The 21,814-nt window shown below is 34.9% G+C and overlaps 2 protein-coding genes across 4 annotated transcripts; both read left to right on the forward strand.

Moving 5' to 3' along the window:
• The first annotated feature begins 768 nt into the window (after positions 1 to 768).
• LOC105339844 (very low-density lipoprotein receptor) lies at positions 769 to 10,913 on the forward strand. 3 transcript variants are annotated; one of them, XM_011445615.4, is made up of 17 exons: positions 769 to 951; positions 1,170 to 1,301; positions 1,805 to 1,924; positions 2,033 to 2,263; positions 2,388 to 2,633; positions 3,328 to 3,444; positions 3,659 to 3,793; positions 4,108 to 4,140; positions 5,336 to 5,593; positions 5,701 to 5,872; positions 5,996 to 6,226; positions 6,329 to 6,593; positions 6,702 to 6,843; positions 6,962 to 7,102; positions 8,120 to 8,209; positions 8,538 to 8,815; positions 8,931 to 10,913. In XM_011445615.4, exons 1-17 carry the CDS (start codon positions 873 to 875, stop codon positions 9,081 to 9,083), a joined length of 2,823 nt encoding a protein of 940 aa, XP_011443917.3. In that variant the 5' UTR covers positions 769 to 872; the 3' UTR covers positions 9,084 to 10,913. The 3 variants fall into 3 exon arrangements, with proteins under 3 accessions (XP_011443917.3, XP_065922262.1, XP_065922261.1); XM_066066190.1 differs by lacking the exon at positions 8,120 to 8,209; XM_066066189.1 differs by lacking the exon at positions 4,108 to 4,140 and having other exon boundaries at positions 770 to 951.
• A 3,577-nt stretch (positions 10,914 to 14,490) lies between these two features.
• LOC105339843 (uncharacterized) lies at positions 14,491 to 20,637 on the forward strand. The gene is made up of 5 exons (XM_011445614.4): positions 14,491 to 14,644; positions 16,545 to 16,711; positions 16,809 to 16,882; positions 17,016 to 18,399; positions 18,514 to 20,637. The coding sequence occupies exons 2-5, from the start codon at positions 16,552 to 16,554 to the stop codon at positions 19,260 to 19,262; spliced, it is 2,367 nt and encodes a 788-aa protein (XP_011443916.3). The 5' UTR covers positions 14,491 to 14,644; positions 16,545 to 16,551; the 3' UTR covers positions 19,263 to 20,637.
• The last annotated feature ends 1,177 nt before the right edge of the window (positions 20,638 to 21,814 follow it).

Genomic DNA, 21,814 nt, shown 5'->3' on the forward strand with positions numbered 1-21,814 from the left:
CCTATAGTGCCTACATGATAAAGACCTATATTTCTAAAATCTAAATAGACACTTATAATTATGGTAAATTACTTTGGTAATAATTAATTACTTAAAAAGGGTTTCTTTCTTCTTTCTTTTTTTTACTTCGAACACTTTTTATATTATTTACTGCAATGATTGTACAAATACTATATCAAATATATGTTGAAGACTTTTGACAAGCAAGTTATTAACCGGCAGTTTTTTTTCAAAATTTATATGACTAAAGTACATCAAATATTCAATTATTGCGTGAATACCAATTGAATAGCATGTATTTCGTTTTTGATATAGAACGCAATATCCCGCACATACATCTCTGTACGTCTCTCTCTCTCTCTCTCTCTCTCTCTCTCTCTCTCTCTCTCAAAATACACACAACGTTATGACGTTGTGTCAATCGGTTTAATATTAATAAAATTGACATTTAAAAAATTTAAATGTAAAATTATGAAAAATCTGTTGAATTTATATGGGAATATTATTGATCAAGATAGACGCGAGATTCTCTGTACAGCATGGCATGGTCTGACTACCTAATGAATATTCATGAGATAACTTTAATTCCGTTTATTAATCTTGTACAGGTTGTTTACATATTGTTTATTGTACACATACGATGGATTTGTTATGGTCTTTCATTGGTTACTGTACTATATTAACAACACGGGTTATCTGAAGTTTATTTCATTCGGTTTAATTTTGAAAAGTTTCTAGATCACCCATCAGGTTATGTTTGAGGTCAGGCGACTGACGTCACTACATGGTATCGCGAGGAAAGATCTTCAGATCCACTAGGCATACCTAGTAATAGTATTTGTGAAAGACCGTAGGAAAGAAGTGGGCTCAGGATGAACATCTTATTCCACTCTCCGTTGATTTTTGTTTATGCTTTAATATGCCTGAGCCATTTTACTTACTCTGAAACAGGTAAGAAACTGAATTTGTTGGGTGTAAAACGAGGATGTAGGGATGAACATTGAAGGCGCACCGGCCGGTGTCATGTTTTAGTAAATATCTTTCTTTTCCTGACTGAAAATGTTCTAAATATAATGTAAATCAACTTAAAAATATTGTTTTGTGCATCTTATATCTTTTTACACCATGAATGTATTTTAAATTACTTTTATTCCTTTACAAACATATAGCCACGGGCCAACCGCTTACTTGTGAGGAAAACCAGTTCAAATGCATGCACCGATGTATTCCGATAAGTTGGAGATGTGACGGAGATTACGATTGTATTGATGAGGACGACAAAACAGATGAAGAAAATTGTCGTAAGTGTGATTTTTTTTATTGGAATTATTATAATGAAATGTACAGTAAGCAAGACACATGGGACATGTTTCGTGGCTCCTTGCCAACAGGATGAAAAGACAAAACCCAACAAGAACTAAATCAGTCGGATATCTGGGGAAAAAAAATGAAATATCATTTATTTCGGTTACTTAACATATATAAGCACGTTTGATTCGAAAAAAAAATTGTATCTGAACAGAGACATTTGAACAGAGGAAGTGAGAGCCGCTCGATATCGGACGAGGTATCGACCAATCAGATTTTAGCTCTGTGCCGAGCCCATATGGTTACCTGAACATACTGGATAATCTATGCGTTTTATGCAACGTGTTGAGAATGATTTAAAAAAAAATGAATTACTGGGGCAAGCTATATGTGTAGAAATAAAAAGATGGCATCTGCAGAAGAAAAAGTCGCATACACTTCAAACATGTTAATTTATTTAATACATTTTAAAATTTTAAATATGCTTCCATTTTAGCCTCCCGTACATGCCCAGAAGATGAATTTACCTGTAAATCTGGTCATTGTGTACCAATGAGGTGGACATGTGACAAAGAAACTGACTGCCTTGATGGATCTGATGAAACTGATATTTGTCGTACGTTTCTCAAACAGTACCTTGAACATTTTTTTTTCTTTCTTTAGAACCATTGCTAATTTCTATGAACCTGTAGTATATTAATTTTGAATTTCAAACAATTCTCAGAAAACAAATCCTGCACAATGGACCAGTTCAGTTGTGGCAATGGAGAATGTATTCCAGCCAGCTGGCGATGTGATGGCTCCCCAGACTGTGCTAATGGCCATGATGAAAACTGCACCTCTCCTACCTGTGCAAGTGATGAATTTAGGTGTGACAATTCTAAGTGTGTCAACAACAAATGGCGATGCGATGGAGATGATGATTGTGGTGACAAAAGCGATGAGAAAAGTTGTGGTGAGCATAATCCCAAATTCTAAGAGATTTGTGAAGCATTAGTTATGAATTTCACTTAAATGGTAAGGATAGCATTCATGGTTAATGGTAAATTCTTTCCTTTTCTTTTCCCTCTGCTCTTTAGCCCCTTTAACTTGTACTGCTGAGGAGTTCCAATGTGCAGACAAGCAGTGCATTGACCAGCTATGGTATTGCGATGGGGACCCAGATTGCAACGACCAGAGTGATGAATCCAACTGCACAACCTCCAACACTACGATCTGCTCCTCAGAAACCGAATGGCAGTGCCGCACTGGTGAGCAGTGTATCCACAGTTCATGGAAGTGTGACAATGATGAAGATTGTTTGGATGGATCTGATGAAGTAGACTGTAAGTAGATTTTGCTATCTGTCATTTTAAGAAACAGCCCAGACTACAGTGATCACTCTTGCTATGATTTCTAAATTGGCAAAAAAATTCAAAGTTTTAATTTTCAACCTTCCATCAGTTGTTTGAATGAAATTTATTTTTGCTTATTTGAAATTCAAGAAATGGCCGACACCTGACAGCAATTAATTGTAGGAAATACTGCAATTGAATGTATTCAATTTGGCAACCGTTCGTGTTTTCAAAAACATGTCTGGATTTTAAACTAGGTACATAGATTATGACCTTTAATAAGGTTACACACCGATACCCTAGTTGGAACTAATCCAACCAAACATGGGTACAATTTTTTAAATGTCTAACCAACCGTTTTGACAGAAATCTACATATTGCAAAGGAAGGAGTTGTTTTTTGTCAACTTGAGATAATTCATTGGCCAAAGGAAAGCTTATTTCTAGTCTGAAATTTAAATGCATACATTTGCAGAAAACACCCAGCTAGCATAAACTGTATTCAATACAATACACATGAATATAATAATAAGGTATGCAGCAGCACACCTATAGGAATACAAAATTAAAAAAAAACTTTTGTCATCTTCTGCGTTGAGAACACATTGCAAATGTTATTTTTCTGATGTAATAAGAAAAGTGAGCATTAATTTTTAATGACAATGTTTTCTCTTCTATATTCATAGGTAACCCAACCTGTCGCCCCGATCAGTTTAAATGCGATAGCGGTGACTGCGTTTATGTCACCCTCAAATGTGATGGCTACATCGATTGCGTAGATGGATCCGATGAGTCCAACTGTTGTAAGTGTTCAAGACTGAATTGACTTTTTTCAAAGAGCATTATACTGTAGTGTTTGAAATGAACACAAGAAGTTAAAGTTTGTACAGAATCTTTGGTTAACTGAAGGAAAATTCACCTCTAGAGGAAAAAAGCAAATTTCCCCAAAAAAATATATATATGCATCTCTCTTCACTAATGAAAAATAGATTAAGAAATATCTTTCTTTTTTTTCAGCCAAAACAGAAAAGTGTCCAAGTAACAAGTTTGATTGCTATAACAATGGATCTGTTTGTATTGAACCTACCAAGTTGTGCGACACGAGAATGGACTGTGACAACTATGCTGATGAGGAAAACTCGCTTTGTGAAAGTAAGAATATTTTCTATAGCCTTTTAAAAACCCTGGTAGATACCTCTTTCTTACTAACGCTCATGTATCATCTTGAAAAAAAAAAAAAAAATTCATATATCATTTTAAATGTTGGTAAAGGAACGAAGCCATGTGCATTCATTTTCATTGTCATAAAACTTTGTACTTCTGTATTTCACTCTATTGTTTGTTAGCAATAGTTGTTGCAATATATATCTATATCATGTATTTACTTTGCTTATGATTATGTAAGTCTATTTTGTATACATTTGTACATATATATCTAACTTCAACTTAATGTGGGTTTTTTGAAGCCAATTCGACAACTTCGGGACGAAAAAAGTTTGGTAGGTTAACAATTCAGGGTAGAGAAATAAAAACCAACACGATGGTCATCTTTGGTGCTTGAAATTTATTCTCTTCTCTTGATGTCTTAATATTCTGCCCTTTGTTTCCTTTTCTCTGTTGAGTAAATGTGAAAGCTTGTAGATCTCAGATTTAATGTTGTGTCACCTTGGTTAATTAATCTATTTATTTTGATCAGTGTTTAAGTTATTGTGTTAGTAATTAATGTTAAGCAAAGTTGAAAAAAATATTGGCACCAGTAAATTCATATATTTTCTTTCGTCTCTTAAATATATCGCATGGAATCCATTATTTTTTTTTCTGTACTGGGCTGTAAAATTTTTGCCAATATCTTTACTATCAACACACGAAGGGTTCAGAATGGTTGTAATATTTTTACATCCATCCATAATCATTTACTAACACTTGGTGTATAAAAAAAAAGAACTAACCTTTAATCTCGAGATTATCAACTATGAACTATGTCGGAAAAAGAAGCAATGATGATAAAACCTATACCTAGATTGGAACCTGCTTAGTAGAATGCAAAAGTAGATTAATGATAGACTGATGACGCTTTTGATATGAAAAATTAATCTGCAAAAATTGTTAAATGCAAAGTACAATTAAGATATGAAATTTCTATGGCATGCAGTGTGCAATGAATTGAACCAGTTGTTAGTGCATTTAAGAAACTGTAGATGATGTTGAATTAAATTTTGACCAGGGTATTTAGCCATTTATCATACAAAGACTTGATGATCCTGAAGTATTCTTAGGAGATATTTTATAATGATGTGATCATGTCAATTATGTTTTTTGTGTTTAATGTGTCTAACCATCATTTTTGTATTTAATGTATTTATTTAAATTTGAATATTGGACAGAATAGAAAATTTAAAGCTTGCATGATTATAACTGCCTTTGATAATAACAAGAGAGACTTGCATTATTGTTAAAATTACAAGAAGTTGCCAGCAACAGCCATCCCCTCAAATTGATCTCAATTGAGCTGAATTCATAGAAGGTCTATTGTCCAAAGCTTAGAGCTTAATAATGTAATGAAGATGAAAAAAATATAGAAATAAGAACAAACACTTTAGTGATTGAAATAAAGAATTGTTGAATTTTATGTCTTCTGTACCTTTGCACATATATCGGTGATGTAATTTCATAAATGTCTATTTTTTGTTTTAGATAACGCATGCAAGTACAATAATGGCGGTTGTATGCAAACGTGCATTCCCATCGATAAAACGAACAGACGATGCGAGTGTTTGCATGGCTTCCGATTGAATGGCGATACTGCCTGCGAAGACATCAACGAGTGTGATCAGTGGCCACCAGTCTGCTCCCAGAAATGTGTCAATGAGAAGGGATCGTACAAATGTGAATGCATTCCTGGATACTACCCAGAAATACTCCCCGATGGACAACATATCTGTAAAGGTGTTGGTAAGTAAATAATTTACATACTCTACATCTAGATTCTGCTGCATTGGTCTTTGTGTGTTGTTGTCTTAAAAAAAAAATCCTACAACTCTCATTTGTGACTTTGATAGGTGAGAAGGCCTGGCTACTGTTTGCGAACCGACATGACATCAGAAAGCTGGAGGTGGACGGTATGATTCTGCAGCCAGTCGTGAGCGACTTGCAAAGTGCCATCGCTGTTGACTATGACTACTACAACAAAGTAGTGTACTGGTCGGACAGTCACGAGGAAAAAATTATGAAGTAAGTATAGGACATTGTAGCTATACAGTTAACACATGGAACATTATAAACAAGTCAAAGAAAGTTCTGTGAATGAATTTTAAAAAAGGTGTTCACATTGTTAGTTTTTGTTTTAATCATTAGAGCCAAAATGAATGAGAAAGGCGAGGTAAATGGGACTGCAGTACCAGTCATCAGCACTGGGTTGAAGACTCCCGATGGAATTGCTGTGGACTGGATTCACCACAATATTTACTGGACAGACACTGGCTATAACACCATCGAGGTTGCTCCTGCCGATGGAACCATGAAAAAGATTCTGGTAGACAAAGATTTGGATGAACCAAGATCCATTGCCGTGGATCCAAGGAATGGGTATGTTAGTTAGTAAACATAAAATCTTTTCATTTTGAATATAAACCTGATTAATGTTGAATTGAGATATTTTATGGAAATGGGAACTTTTCTTACAAACAGATGGTTATACTTCTCTGACTGGGGCACTCATCCCAAGATTGAGCGCATTGGAATGGACGGTAACCTAAATAGTAGAACCACTATTGTGAAAGATAATATTCAGTGGCCCAATGGCTTGTGCTTAGATTATGCCAATGAAAAGGTCTACTGGATTGATGCAAAGCTGAAGAGTATTTTTGCTGCTGAATTAGATGGAAGCAATGTCAAAAGAATTCTTCATAATGCTGAACAAATTCTTCATCCATTCTCCTTGACTATTTTTGAGGTAATATTCATTTTTTTCTGGGTTTTAATGTTGTTGTTTTTTTGTCATTTGGAACATTATAGCAGTCAGTATGACATTGTTTTCATTTTCATTTTTTTTCCCCTCCAGGACTATGTTTACTGGACAGATTGGTCATCAGAGGCAATTCGTAAGGTGCACAAGTTCACAGGGGAAGAATACACACAACTGGCCCTCGGTTTGAGATCACCAATGGACATTAAAGTCTATCATGAACAAAGACAGTTGCACAGTAAGCAGACTTGTTAATTTATCTGTCATTTTATCTTTGAAGTTTTTTTTTTGTAGACATTATAATCAATTTCTGCCTTTGTATAGATTTGAGAATTGAAATCTGTTTTCTCTTACAGGTCCCAACAAGTGTGGATTTTCCAATGGAGGTTGCTCCCATCTGTGTCTTCCAGCCCCAACAGAATACAACGCCGCTGGGTATGCCTGTGCTTGTCCAGACAACATGGTGCTTATGAGTGGAAAACAATGTCGTGAAAGTGGTAAGTGAAGCTTATTTATGGGTGTCATCAGTGCACATTACTGCAACTCTATCTAAATCACCAAAAAGAAGGATGCAGGTGATAGCTTTAATAGTGGGGAGGGATTTCAATGTGCAATTTCATCTGCATCTTTCTTGTGTATATGTTACTGCATTAACCTGGCTATAAATGTCGGCTTCATGTCTTCGCCCATAACCTGTGCTAGGTAACGTAGAGCTAGGATTGAATGTGTGCAGTGGTTCAATTAAAGTTTTTGTATTATCTGTAAATTTGAAAGTGGGTCTCCTTTTTAAATGCACTCAGATCTAAATCTGTTTCGACCTAATAAATCTGTTCAAATGAATTAATTTGCTTAGTTTTCAAAGATTCCATACCATTCCATACAAGTTTGAATACTTTTAGTCCTTATTTTTTTATTACTCAAATCTTCATATATATTAATTGCTCCAAATTGTTGGGTTTTTTTAATGCGTACTAGTCAAGGTCGATAGAAATGAAGAGCAATTTTCTGAATGCCGAAAAATTTGTGCACAATTAGCAGCATGTGAATAATTAGAAAAAATTATTGAAAATGAACAACTGCACAGTAAGCACAGCAAGAGAAAGAATGTCATGGAAAGTTTTGATCAAAGTTCAGGGAGAAGAAGCCATAGATTAATAAGGAATGTAGAAAATACATTTGGCATCAGTAAAAAATTAAATAATTGATGTCTAGTCGTGTAAATAACAAGATGTTCTTGTGTCGATTGTCAAAATAGAAATGGAAGAGAAATTACATGGCTCATTGCCCAGAATAAATTAACAACTTTAAAATGATATGACCTTCATATATAAATGCATCTGAAAATATATACTGAATATATATATGTATTTATATATAATTGCATACCAAAGAATGCTTATATAGCTTAAATGCAAACTAAATATGTAGAGCTTCTTACTGTTAATCTATATAGAAAAAACAACAACCTTAACCAGCTCTTGAATATTTATGCATGAACCGTTTATTATTGACAGCACCAAGACCAACTGAAAGCCCATTACCAACTCCTTCATCTAAGACAGATTCCCCAAATAATACAAACAGAAATTCCTCTAGTTCTCATGGTGAGGCCTGTTCTGTAATAAATTTCTGGAATAGGAATTCTGATCAGAAAAAATGAAGACTTTATTTAATAATGCATACCTGACATGCATGTCCTTGCCTTTGTTTTTCCTCTTTGCTCTTTTGTAATAATCCCACCTCCTACCTCTATTTCTATGTAACCAGCAACTGCTTTTAAAACCTAGCATAAACTTTCTGGCTTTGTTAACAACGTTTTTTATAATTGCAATTTCGTTTACTGATATAAAAGACTACTGAACTTCAATTAAATATTTTACTTTGACCAAGAAAAAATTGAATGATTTACTTTATTAAAAAATTTCAATTTAGGTGTTACTGAAAGACCAATGACATCAGAGATCCCCAAGGTTCCAGTGGTTACTACCTCAAAGCCTGAAGTCCCAGAGAAACCTGTGGTTACCCCCAAACCTGAGATAACTACCAAAAGGCATGGAATTGCTCCCATCAGCACAGACAGCCCTTACCATGTAGTGACGGGTAAAGAGAATAACGAAACGGTCGTCAGAAAACAAACAGAAAGTCCCGTCGGAACTGTGGCTGTCATTTCTATTGCTGTGGTGGTGGGCCTAGCAGTTTTGGTTGTCATTGTAAGTATCGATACTTTTAGAAAAAAAATACTGAAATCCTCCTTGGCGAGTTTTATAAATTGAACGCATTCAATAATTTGTACCGGTTCTTACTCTCGTGTTTCTGTTTTTGCAGATTGGTTGTTTCATTTACCGAAGATACACAAAGAGGAACATCAAGAGCATGAATTTTGACAATCCAGTGTATAGGAAAACGACAGAGGAATCTGTTCGCATTAATAGAGACTCTGCGTTGGAGCCATTGAATGCCGATCCCATGGAAGTTTGATGCTAAAGAAGTGTTGTAGTGACATTCCATTGACAATAGGCTCTATATTTTCCTAAAACAAAATCATTCAGGAATTGACAAAATTGATTTTAAGATATTGAGTGGAAGATCGGAGAGCTAAACGGCCAGGCCTCAAATGCGAGTTGTATCCATATCCAAGCTGTGTGGCTACGCGTACCGCAATACATTCCAGTAAAGCCTACCGCTGAATACAACACCCAAGACTGTGCTGGCCGCGCCTTATCTACTGCCGTGGTCTATGGAGCAGTATAAAACTCTATACCGATGGACCCTAACCCCCACCCCCCTCTACTCTCTCATTTTCTCATTTTACTTCAAGAATACTCTTATTTTGAATTCTGAGTAGAAGCAATCTCTTGTATTTCTCTACATTGTTTTTATTTACACCACGATTTAGAACGTTACTGCATTTAAAATAGATTTGCAATTATTGAAAAATACTTATTTGTGCATAATGGAGAACAAAGAATCTGCATTTATTTTGAAATTTATAGAGTTCAATCTTTTTTTTTTCTTTTTCTATTTTTATTCCTTTTGTGTGAATGTTGAGTAAATGTAATGGATGAATTGTATACTGTATGACACAAGTGAGGGTAAGAGAGCCCAGTATGTATTCAGACTGTTCTGTTTATGTTTTTGTTATTTATTTTAGTTAAACATGTTAATGCTAATTTAAGCTTTGTTCACATGTAGATGGAATGGATTTAGATAGAATGTTGTGTAAGATAGAAATGTAGACACAGAAGGTACCTAGCTGTGCTTGTATATAAGATTTTGTTCATTGTATGGAGAGTCATTCACCCAGATATCATTAGTTTCATGTGTGTATGGTATAATAGATGTCATTTTATTGCCAATCATTCGTATGACTGAAGATGTATATTTCATGTATTTATTGAAATTGGATTCAATTGCAAAGAAATTCACATTCTGTTGTGCCCTGGGATATTTACATGCACCTCGTACCAATCTTTTTAAATTTTCATGCAGTAATGTAGTTGTAGTGTCTAATATCTCTACCAAAATTTAAATGGAGTCTTAGATGACACAGAATGTCAAAGTGTTAAATCTGCATAGCCTACAATGAGGTTTTAGTTAGTCCCGTTACTGTTTTAATGCAGGCCCAAGGCACAATGGCTTGTGTAATGTAGCTTTATGTGATATATTTCAGTGCTAGTTTTGGGAGACTTCCTAGTGATAAAATGTTTGTACATTGTAGTTTGTAAATATGTACATGTTTAGCATTGGATAAGTTTATGTTTTTATAACTGTGTAATGCTATAGTGTAAAAACGTCCGTTCTACTCAAGCAAAAACTTTAAACAGTGAAATATTACCTTGTGTAAAGCTTTAGAATATTGAGACACGTAGTTAGGAAACCTTGAAGGTTACTTGACACTGCCTACCGGCTTTTTAAAATTATTCAAGCGCATTTTGAAATCTCGCATCGTTTGACTTAATTTTGTGTTCATGACTATTTTTAGGCACTATTTTAAACTGGTTTTTCTTTCATTTATTTGTTATTATTTAGAGCTATTCAAAAATTCACAAATTGTATTGATTTGCTATTTAATTTAGAATGATGAAAATGAATGGTCATCAAAACATTCCAGTGCAAGTCGCTTTAATGTTTATCTGTAGGTGAATCATGTTTCTACTGTTTAACAATTTGATTTTTTGTGCCAAATTTGTGTGCATGTATATAGTTCTTGTTTGTAAATCTTTTGCTTGAATGTGAAGAATGATTCATGTTGTTCATTGTTTTGGCACAAAGTGCTTTTTGGAGAATAAAATGTATGAAAACTTGAAATCTGAGTTCTTTGACTTTTTATGCAATGCCACTAAAATCTAAAAGCTCATGGGGCTGGGTTTTAATATATGCCGGTAATATATTATGTCAAGTCGAGTCATGCGGAGTAGAAGGAATGTAAATTATTCAATGACGTGGTAGTCGTACGATCTCGGTAGTAAAGGAAGATCTGGCGAGAGTCTCTAGATCACCTCATTTGCATTCACCAGTTGGATTATGAATGAATGGAGCCGGTATAGGGAACGCCCCCTAATACGATAGAGCGTAGTCATAACAGAAACGTGTTGGTAAAACTTTCATATGTTGTTAGTAAAATTTCAACGACATGATCGTAGTCAAAAGCATTGAGTTCAATGTATTTACTTTATTTAAAAACCTTCCTAATTACATACGATGTAGAAGGCCGAAATCATGTCTCATTCAATCTATTTAAAAAAAAAACTTTTAAGTATGATAAATATGCATGTAACTTTCAATTTTTAATTAAACTCTTATGATAAGATAAGATTTGAAAAAAAAAATTGATTTTTGTGAGAAGCAAATCAATTTATTCAGGACGACTATAATAGTTGAAAAATACAGCTCATATTTCTTTAAATACTGGGATTATTAATTTATGTTTTTATTCTGTATCATAATTTTGTCGGTTTCTAAATGATGGCAAATTTAAGTTTAGGGTAATATTTTAAAATGATTTTAAGCGATTGATTTTTGTTTGTTTGTTAAAGGGACATGGTGACGCACAAACCAATGATTTAGCAAATATCGAATTTTTACACGAATTCCAATTATTTTAAATTACATATGAAAAGATGAACTTTTGAAAAATCACGGTATTCAAAAGTAAATAAATCAAATTAAAAAGAGAAAAATAGAACTAAGCGTTGGGCCAACACATAAATATTGAGTTTTCCTTCCGCTTCATAGCCTCGCAAACGCAGGGGAATGTAATTACTGCAGCGTGGCTAACATCATGAGCCAGAAACCTCTCATTGAAACATGATGTCTTCAAGAACTATATTTTTGATAAGATACATTCTCTATTAATGCACATTCCTTACCATAGACATCGAATAGCTTCAAATTCAAATTCTTTTTTCAGTTTGTCAAACCAAATGTAAATATTTTTAGACAGAAATCGCAATCACGTGACACTAAGCCAATGTCCAAAACAACTCGGTTTGTTTACATGTGCAATTTCCGGATGAGATTTAATGACTTGTAAATTGATATGTGATGGCTTATGATGCGTGAAACCTTCCGTATGATGAAATTTCAAGTAGCTCTTCTTATTTCGGTTGTCATAATCAAAAAGTAAACCATCTATTTTGAGTCACCGTGCCACTTTAAAGACACTACTTCTTTATACATTATAATCTGTATATTCATATGTTCAGACTAACTTGGTTGTAACATAAAATTTATTTATTAATTGGGTGTACGTGTGTATGACCAGATTGTTTCTTACTATTTGGATCGTATTTGTATATCGTATCTATCGAAGAAAGGCCGGTCGTTTGTGTTTGATCTATGAATTAATATAATGTAGGCATTATGTATATTTTTGTCACTGCTTATTGAATTAAATTGATATTTCGTTTTATCTATATCCGGTCCTGAATTATTTACGCAGTTGATGCTATTTTCTGGGAAGCAAGCACCAAAAATTATATTGAGCTAGCTACAGGGTTTTGATTATACATATATTGCATCGTCAGTATGTATATGTATAGCTTTTTTTCACTTCTCTTCCTTTGCTTTAATTACCAGGAAAGTGATAAACATGAAAAAAAACCATGTTATTTGCTGGTAAATGAAGGTCATTTTAAAAAAGTAATGGAATAAACAACAAAAGGATGATCCATGCAAAATACATGTACATGTAAGTGAAGGTTACAATATCATAATGTCAGTATTTATGTAAATGTTAAGTCGTATTTGTACGCTTCAAATTGTCCTCTTCCTGTCGTGCAGACTTCCTGGTTGTTTCATTAACCTCCCCCTCCCTGTCCTGTTGATGACAAGTGCCAATTATCAGCAGCATCTGCCTATCGATGCGGAACAAGGAGATTGCGTCACTGCATGCAGGATTTCACATGTAATAGTTCCTTAAGACGGATAAGGGTTTTAAATATCACGAAACATACATTTGACAAAGTGCATGTTTCAACGATGATGAATATATTTTATAGGATATTGATGGTTTGATATTTCCTTTCGGACAATGTTGTTACCGGTAACGGCCTATAGCTATCCTGTGTATTTGTGTTGGGATTAGCCCTCGGGCTTATCACGAGTACCATGCTATTCAATGAGTTAAATGATCGTTACTTCGAATTTGTCATAATGCAAGTTGAAATAAATTAAGAAATCATTTTCGAGCATTAGGAGCTAGGTGATAATTTTAGTCGGGACGTGATCAAATCCAATAAAGTCCTAATGGTTTATGATAGATTTGATCACGCTTGACCATAATTATTACCAGTATTACCTCATAATATTCAAAACATGATTTCTTATTACGTATATTTATATGATTTTTAAGCAACTGTACGATTAGATATTAAATTATTGAAAAAAATTTACGTTATATTCATTTTGTATAATTATGAAACCCCATGTATATCATTTGCGTCAGTGATGAACTTGTATTTAACCATACGCTACAAAGAGGTATAGCGCACTAATAATATGGTGTCGACTTCAATGTGGCGCTTTTGCAATCATCAGATATTTTCAATATTATACAATATTAAGATAAAATATATTTAAAGAAATGCAAATTACACAATATCCTGGTTAAGGTCAGACGCGACTTATTTTCCATTACAAATTACATTACAAATGCATTTTCTTTCTTTTTTTTCTATCTCCGCAATCTGAAGATTTCTGCTACGTAATTTCAAAATTATATTTATGTTGTATAATTTTTTTTTTCGATTTGGATATATAATTTCAATTAAAAATAGGTACTTTGACTTTTTAAAAAAATTTAATTTCATGTTGTATGCAATTAAAAGAAAAATTCAAAATATTTTAACTCCGAAATTAGCCTGGTAATGCACTCTGAGTTTTTGGGCATTAACATGCAAATGCAGAAGAAATAATCTATCAAGAAAAACTATCTAAAACTGAGGAACGTCGCATCTATATACAGGTATTACGGTACAAGTTTATACGTCGTACTCAAAATTCAGCAAAGATTTCAATATGTGACTTTTCTAAAACATTCATGTATTTAGCCACATATTGAAAAGACTTTCAAAGAATTTGTTATATGCGTGCGTAGGTTCTTTTATTTTTGGGGTCGCTGGATTAAATATATTATATCTTTCTTCTTTTCACTTAAAGGGTCATGGTCACGATTTTGGTCAAATTTCATTTTTCTGTGTTTACTATTTACACTATAGGAGTGCATTTATCATATATAACCATAATCCTTTTTCTTTTGCTTGTCAAGATTTCTGATAATTCTACCCCCACCCCCACCCCACTGACGCCACTGTAGTGTAACATGGTCATAGTAAAGATAACATTTCTAGATATTGATTGACCAAATAGAAATTTTCATGAAGATAAAATTAGGCCATTTCCCCACAGGAAATTTTCACATCACGCGTTGATAATAATAGCACAGAAAATCTACTTTCGGTTTGTGATTTTTTGACAGAAAACCCAAAAAATTTCATCCTACAAAGCATTAGAATTCTGAACATCTGGGATAACTAAAGGTGGGTTTATTTCATTATGATACTTGTAATGTCAGATTTTCTATGGTTGCATCAAATGATTTGATTTAAATCAAACATATTCAAAATGAAACCCATCAAATTTATTCACATGCTTTCAATTCCGTTTTAATTAAATCAAATGTATTGACTGTCAGACTCTGCTACTTGAATGAGGAGCATGCATAACTCTATAGACCCAATATTATGGAATTGACAGTAAAGTACTTTGTTTAATCCCAGCCTAGATAAATAGTGATTGACTATAGACTGAATTTCCTTCGTCATCGATCTTAGACTGGATCCAGTCATTGACTGAACTTTATGAGATCAACTATATAGGTGTAGACCAAATATATCAACTAATGACTGTATATATCCACTGCATGGAATCGTATTAGAGACTGAATTAGTAAGAATCGACTAATATGAACAGAGTTCACTTGAACTGACCAAATTAAATCAACTGGATCGACTACAGTGTACAGACTGAGTTCTCTGCGATAGACTATATACACGGGGACCGAATCTGTTAAAGATAGACTTTTGATTGAATCCAGTATCTTCTATAGAGAGGAAATAGTGGTCGACTGTAGACCGAATCTACTGGGATCGATTGTAGACTAAATCTAGTGGGGTCGATTATAGACTAAATCCACAGGGATCGACTGTAGACTGACTCCGTTGGGATCGACTTCAGACTTATACAGCAATGTAAGATACAGTCTGAATCCACTAAGTCCTATACTGTAGACTTAAATTAATCATATCGACTGGAGCATGAATCCTATTTGTTTTTGACTGATGATGAACTGTACATTGAATATCCTTTTAGATCTTCTAGCTATATATAGAAGAATCTTCAGTGATAAACAAAATACTGACTTTTTTGTCTAACATTAACAAAAGACTGACTCCTAGCTTTGGAGAATGAGTTCTCCTTGACCAACTAGATGGACCGACTACTAGTATTTTGTCATCGACAAGACACTGAATTGTTCGTCACTGAATGATGAACTCACATGCACATCTGCCAGTCATCTTTAGGAGACTCATTGTCAGAGACTGGATCATTTTTGACATCAGACTGAATCTTCTGCATTATATACCTTGATTTTTTAATGATTTACAGGATAAACTGTAGAATTGATTGTAGACATACTCTGTTTGGATCGATTGTAGACAAAATGTAGTGGGATCCACTTTTGACTGAATTCATTGGGATGGATTGTAGACTCAATCCACTTGAATCGACTGTAGTCTGAATCTAGTTAGACAGACTGTAGACTGAATCAACAAGAACCGATTGGAGACTGAATCCAGTGGGACCGACTGTATACAGAATCCAGTTAGACCGACTTTAGACTGAATCCAAAGGGATCGATTGTAGACTACATCAAGATCCAGATTCGCAGAATCCAGATCGATTGTAGACTGAAACCAGTGAGATCGCCTGTATAGACTGAATCCAACGAGAAAGAGCGTAGACTGAATCCACAAAGATCGACACTGTAGACTAAATCCTGTTAGATAGATCGTAGACTGAATCCACATGGACCGATTGTAGACTGAATCCAATGAGATCGCTTACAGACTGAATTTGCCAAATCGACCGTAGACCAAATCAACATGATCGACGTACAGACAAATTCCTCTGAAACGGCAATAGACTGAATGCTTGTGATCGACTCTTTACAAACATAGACAAAACCTTATCATTGTTAATGTGGATAGAGCATAGTTATGGTACTTTGTTTTACAAAGTTGATTATGATAAATGATGACGAACGACTATAGTTAGCCTAACAGCGTCTGGTAGACTACTCCTCCGCGTGTCACCACCCTTTAGCCACCAAATTTTTTTTTTCAATTTCCGAGATGTGACTGTTTTGTTTAATTATAGAGTTTAGATGGAGGTAAAAGGCTTTCGAATTCACGACATTCCTTCCGGGGTCACCACAAATGATCTGTCTATCTACTTCGAAAAATCCCAAAATGGCGGTACAGAACTAGAAGAGATATATTACCCACTCTCTGACAACAGTGCTGTTATCGTCTTTACAAACGATGGTACGTCTTTTGAAAAAGAAAATAATATTTACACATAATTTTTACAAATAATTTGAATACAGAAATCGAGCAATTGTCATTTATACCTTTTTCGCAGAATACAAGCGTGCCTTTGACAAAGACCACGCCTTGAACGGCAAGAAGTTGGCTCTTAGTAGGCTTCCGGTTCAGGTAAATTATCTTGGTATACCGGCAAAAGGCAACAGATTAAACGGGAAAAGAAAAACCCTTGAAATTTGTATTTTAAAGTTTCAGCGGGTAAAAATTGTATATCAATGTCTTGATGTTTTTTTTAATTTGACAGCTTTTCTCGAGCACTACCGTATATCTGGAACAAGCAATAACACAGCTGCTGGACGAGAACCCTCCGCTTATGAGAAGCCTTGAAAATGAAAGCGATATGGAAGTCATGTTCGACGCGAAATCCATGACATACAAGATTTGTGGGAATTCCTTCCAAATTGAATGGGCGACAAAGTACCTGACTGACATGTGGCAGAAGAATCAAGAAAACAAGAGAACGAACCCCAAAACGCCCAACGGTAAGGAAGAGGAGACGAAAGAATTGGAAGCAAGGCGCTCTCCACAGATGGCGGAAAGCACAGATTCCGACTCTTCCGATAACGTCTCATATGCTTCGCCCTCGCTTTCATTATATAAACGCAAGGAAAATAGCAGGGAAATAGAGCGCACTCTAAGTCCGTCGTTGGATCATGATCATTTTTCGAACGGCTCCAAAAAGACTAAAAGATCAACAGCACCTAATGCTCCACAGCAGAAAAGTTTTTCAGACATGGAAATGTTACACCAAACCGGTTCAAATATTGTCGCTGATCGAAAGACGGATTCTTCTCTGAAAATGTCAGATTGTAAGCTTTCGCACAATGATCCAAGATCAGGTAAACCACACCCTGTAAAATCGCCAAACATGGACAGAGGGTCTTACCAAACAAGGCGTCAGAACCTTTCAGACATAGAAAAATCAAAGTCTCTCTCCAAAGCATCCCATGTTCCACATCCCAGAACCTTTCATTTTAAATCGGGGGTGTCAAGAGAACAGATGAGAGTCCCTATGGTGTTTAATAATTACAATAGTGACTCGGATGAAGACGGCAATGTTGGCAGTAGAAGTCCAATAGGCTTTTCAACAAGAGAAACACAGATGATGCGTCGACGACCTCCTCCTCCTCCAAGACCACGAGATCACCCCATCGTCCACCCTCGTCCCAGTAGGTCCTTTCAACCGGGCATGTCCCTCAGTCAGACCGATTTTCCTGACCTGGCACTAGAGTACGAATCGCCCGTGGGATCTGTGATTGTGAAACTAGCCATGGGCGACATCCTTGCGCAGAAGACAGATGCCATTATCAGCCCCGCCAGCACAGACCTTATAACTTTTTTCGGAATATCTGCCGTGATCGCTAGAAATGCCGACAGAAAGATGAAAGAAGAGTGTGCGAACCACGTTACGCAAAATGGAAATCTTCTCTTTGGTGACGTCATTCATACCTGCGCTGGGGGGAACCTTGATCCGAAGGTGACGTACATTCTTCATGCTGCTGTTCCAACTTGGCGGGAAGACATCCCAGAACAGTCCGCGCATTTATTGACATGCACTTATCTCAACTGTTTCCAATATGCCGAAAAGATCTGGCTCAGAAGTTTGTCTATGCCTGTCATAGGAGCTGGTAAGTCAATTGAAACCTTTCTGCATTAAATACTACTAGTAGCTTATAAAACAATTCAAAGCTCTTAAGTTCTTGTCAATTTCCTACCATTACTTTAATATTATATTTTTTAAGGTTATTTTGGTGCTCCATTGGATGCTTGCGTACAATCCTTCCATGACGCCATTTTATTGTTCACGCGCTTTCATGAAAAGAAAGCCAAACATCTTCAAGAAATTCAGCTGGTTAGCAATGACAGGGACAGCGCATGCTCCAGCGTTGTTGTGTTTAAATCCTTGATGGACTTGGAGGAAGAACAGGCACGTAAAGCTGCAGTTGAAAGATATTGCAAAGGAAGTGAAATGTATGATTTTTCGGCTCGCGATTTTGTTCTTAGAAGAGAGGAATCGAGCGGTGATGAACGACATGAAAGTGACAATGAGAGGAGATCCGAGGATGTCGCTGAAAATAAACTGAAGTATCCTTCAAACGAAAAACTGGACAGTGAATGCTCTGCCAAAAAGGGATATTCGAGCGCAAATTCAACCGATTCGGACGAAATTGATCAGTCTTTCCCGGCCAGAAGTCAAGTGGGACGCAAAGAAAATGGAAGTGACTCAAAAAAGAAGGAAAATATAAAGGCTAGTCACGACGATGAGAGAGACTTGTGGGAAGACGTAAAAAATGAAAATAGAAGTACAAACGGTTTCAGTTTCGAAGAATCGAAACAAGAAAATGCCCGCGACCGTGATTTGCATCAAATGGAATCAAGGGTATCTTCCGGAGAAAATGCGTCATTTCCCACGGAGTATACGGAGGTGATAGACGACACAGCGTCATCTAGCGTCATCGAAAAATTATTGACGCGACGTGGTTCTGACTGAGATGTTTTACTAAAAAAAAAAAAGGCTTCTGCTACATGTATTAACCAAGTTAATCAAATACATGCAATATTGTTTTAACTGTCTGCGATTTAGATCAAACGCATGTAATGATTTTTTAGTGCCAGCATCTTAGGTCGCAATAAATTGATGTGTATATATGTAAAATTCTGCAGACAAACCGAACACTGGTCATTTTGAATATTTATGATACTTATATTTCATTAATGATTGAAGAAAAAACTTGTTAAGGCTATGGCAAGGAAATACATGTATTTATTATTAAAAACCACGAGTGAAGGAGACGGAAAAAAAGCTTATATAATCATGAATTTGTGAATTACCAAACTGAAGATTGCAAGGAACATTCCCTCTCACATTACTCATTACATCACAGGTTTTGCCAGAACCTTCTGTCGACAATTATTATACTGTAATCAATATTATGTACATGTAATTTGACTGTACGTGGGTTATTTTGGTGGATTTTTTGTTATTGCTGCTGTTGTTGTTTTTGGGTTATTTTTATGGTTAAATTGTTGCTTTGAAAAATTTACCGATATTAAAACATGTTTAATGCAAAAAGTTACATTATTTTGAAAAATTTAAAAAAAATCAACAAATTACTGGAAAATAAACTACTACCGGTATTGTAAAATAATAGCAAGTCTACAAACATTCTGCCGTGTACAATGCATGTACAATGTATGCATGCTATTAATGTTTATGTTCGCCATGGTTTCATAAACGTGCATATTTAAAAGCCGTGAATTATAAAAAAATAAAAGACAATTTACTAAACCCCATATCCAAAAAAAAAAATATCAAATTAAACCACATACGTGCATTTAGTATACTTTGAGAATAGATTTTCAAAATATACACAATTATTCCATACTTTTAGCTGTACTCTGATATACATGTATGTAAAGTTCTGAAATGCAGTACGGTAAAATATAAGTACACATGTAGGTGAGTTTAAAGACGGTCTTTGCCTGAATTTCGTATAAGATCAAGACCTTTTGATTTGGAATATTGTCCCGGTATTTAAATGAAATAGGGCAACATACAAATCGATAAGAGGGTCAATATTTTGTAGTCAATTAAATGTCGCATACATGTGCGTAATTAGGGATTAACTAATTACATGTACATGGTAAATCAATATTCTCGTCACCTTCTCAAAAGTGAAATGACCCCTAGACAACAGACAGACATAACAATTCTCCATCATTTTTTTTTCAGGGACATTGAAAACATTTACTTTTTTTCATGGGAACATTTGCATGGCAGTATTCACATTTTTTATAATTGTTATCATTATGTAAATGCATGTAATTGTTCTTTTTTTTTTTTAAATACAAAATGAGGTCATATAGTCTAGAACTTTGTTTCCTCATTAAAAAGATATAAATTTGCATTTCTGTACCAACATGCCCTGCTAATTAAGCAGATATATTTAGCCGACGTTCACAAGAGTTTTGAACAACCTGGAAAGGTGTACTGTTGTATTTAGCTCGGCAACTTAATGAATTCGTCTCTCTTAACCGTTGATTTAACACACAAAGATCTTTATTCTCTACCTTGACAACTTGATTTAACCAAGTGGTGATGTAATTTCAAGTGGGGGGTATAGACAAAAATCACTAGGTACATGTACTTTGTTTGCACGCCAGAACAGCCATTTTTTTATTAGGTACAACTTATTGTTCAGAAGCATGCTCAACTGAAGAAATTTCATGAGGGGTGAAATGGGTGCTAGAAACATTCTTCAAAATATCACCTCACCCAAGCAGACGACGAAAAATATGAGACACATTAATTCAAGTGCATTTTATATAAGATATGCACCTATGTACTTTGATTTAAAGATTTGATGTCTTAAATTTCACACGCGTCCTTATCACAATCTTTTCAATTTTCCCCGATGAACAATGAAGTTAAAAAAAATGATAAGGACAAAAAATCTATATGAAAAATATGTTCAGACATTAGGATAAAATGTACTTAATAAATTTGTTTAGCTCATCCTCAATATTGAATTATGCCAATGAAGATTACTTTTATCATTAATTTATACACCGTCTTAATTTACTCTTTTTGGGTAGAAATATGTGCACATAGAGTATTCAATCACTGCATCTTGGCCAAAATGCATTCAGAATTCTTAAATTGATTACAAATTATGTCGTACGCTTTTTGACTGCAGTTTATCATAAATTGCATAATGTACACAAAAGTGCGCACTTCTCTGAGTTTGGTGTGCATTTTACAAACATCGTTATGACACGCACTTTACATACAAATTTCACACAATGCATGTACACCTTCGCAGACGAAATCACCGAGTTGTTTACATTATCTGTGTAATATGGCAATGAACTATTCCATTTTTGGCAATCAATTATAAATAATGTGAACAACCGCTCCATCAAGTTACACATCAAGTATGTACTTAACTATTTAATCTGTTTGGGGTTTTTTTCGTGTAAAAAGGTGGCCCTGTGCTGTGCTTCAACTGATTGGACTAACTCGGAATAAAATGTACATGAGCC

Source organism: Magallana gigas, chromosome 7 (genome assembly GCF_963853765.1).
Source record: "Magallana gigas chromosome 7, xbMagGiga1.1, whole genome shotgun sequence".
NCBI classification, from domain to species: Eukaryota; Metazoa; Mollusca; class Bivalvia; order Ostreida; family Ostreidae; genus Magallana; species Magallana gigas.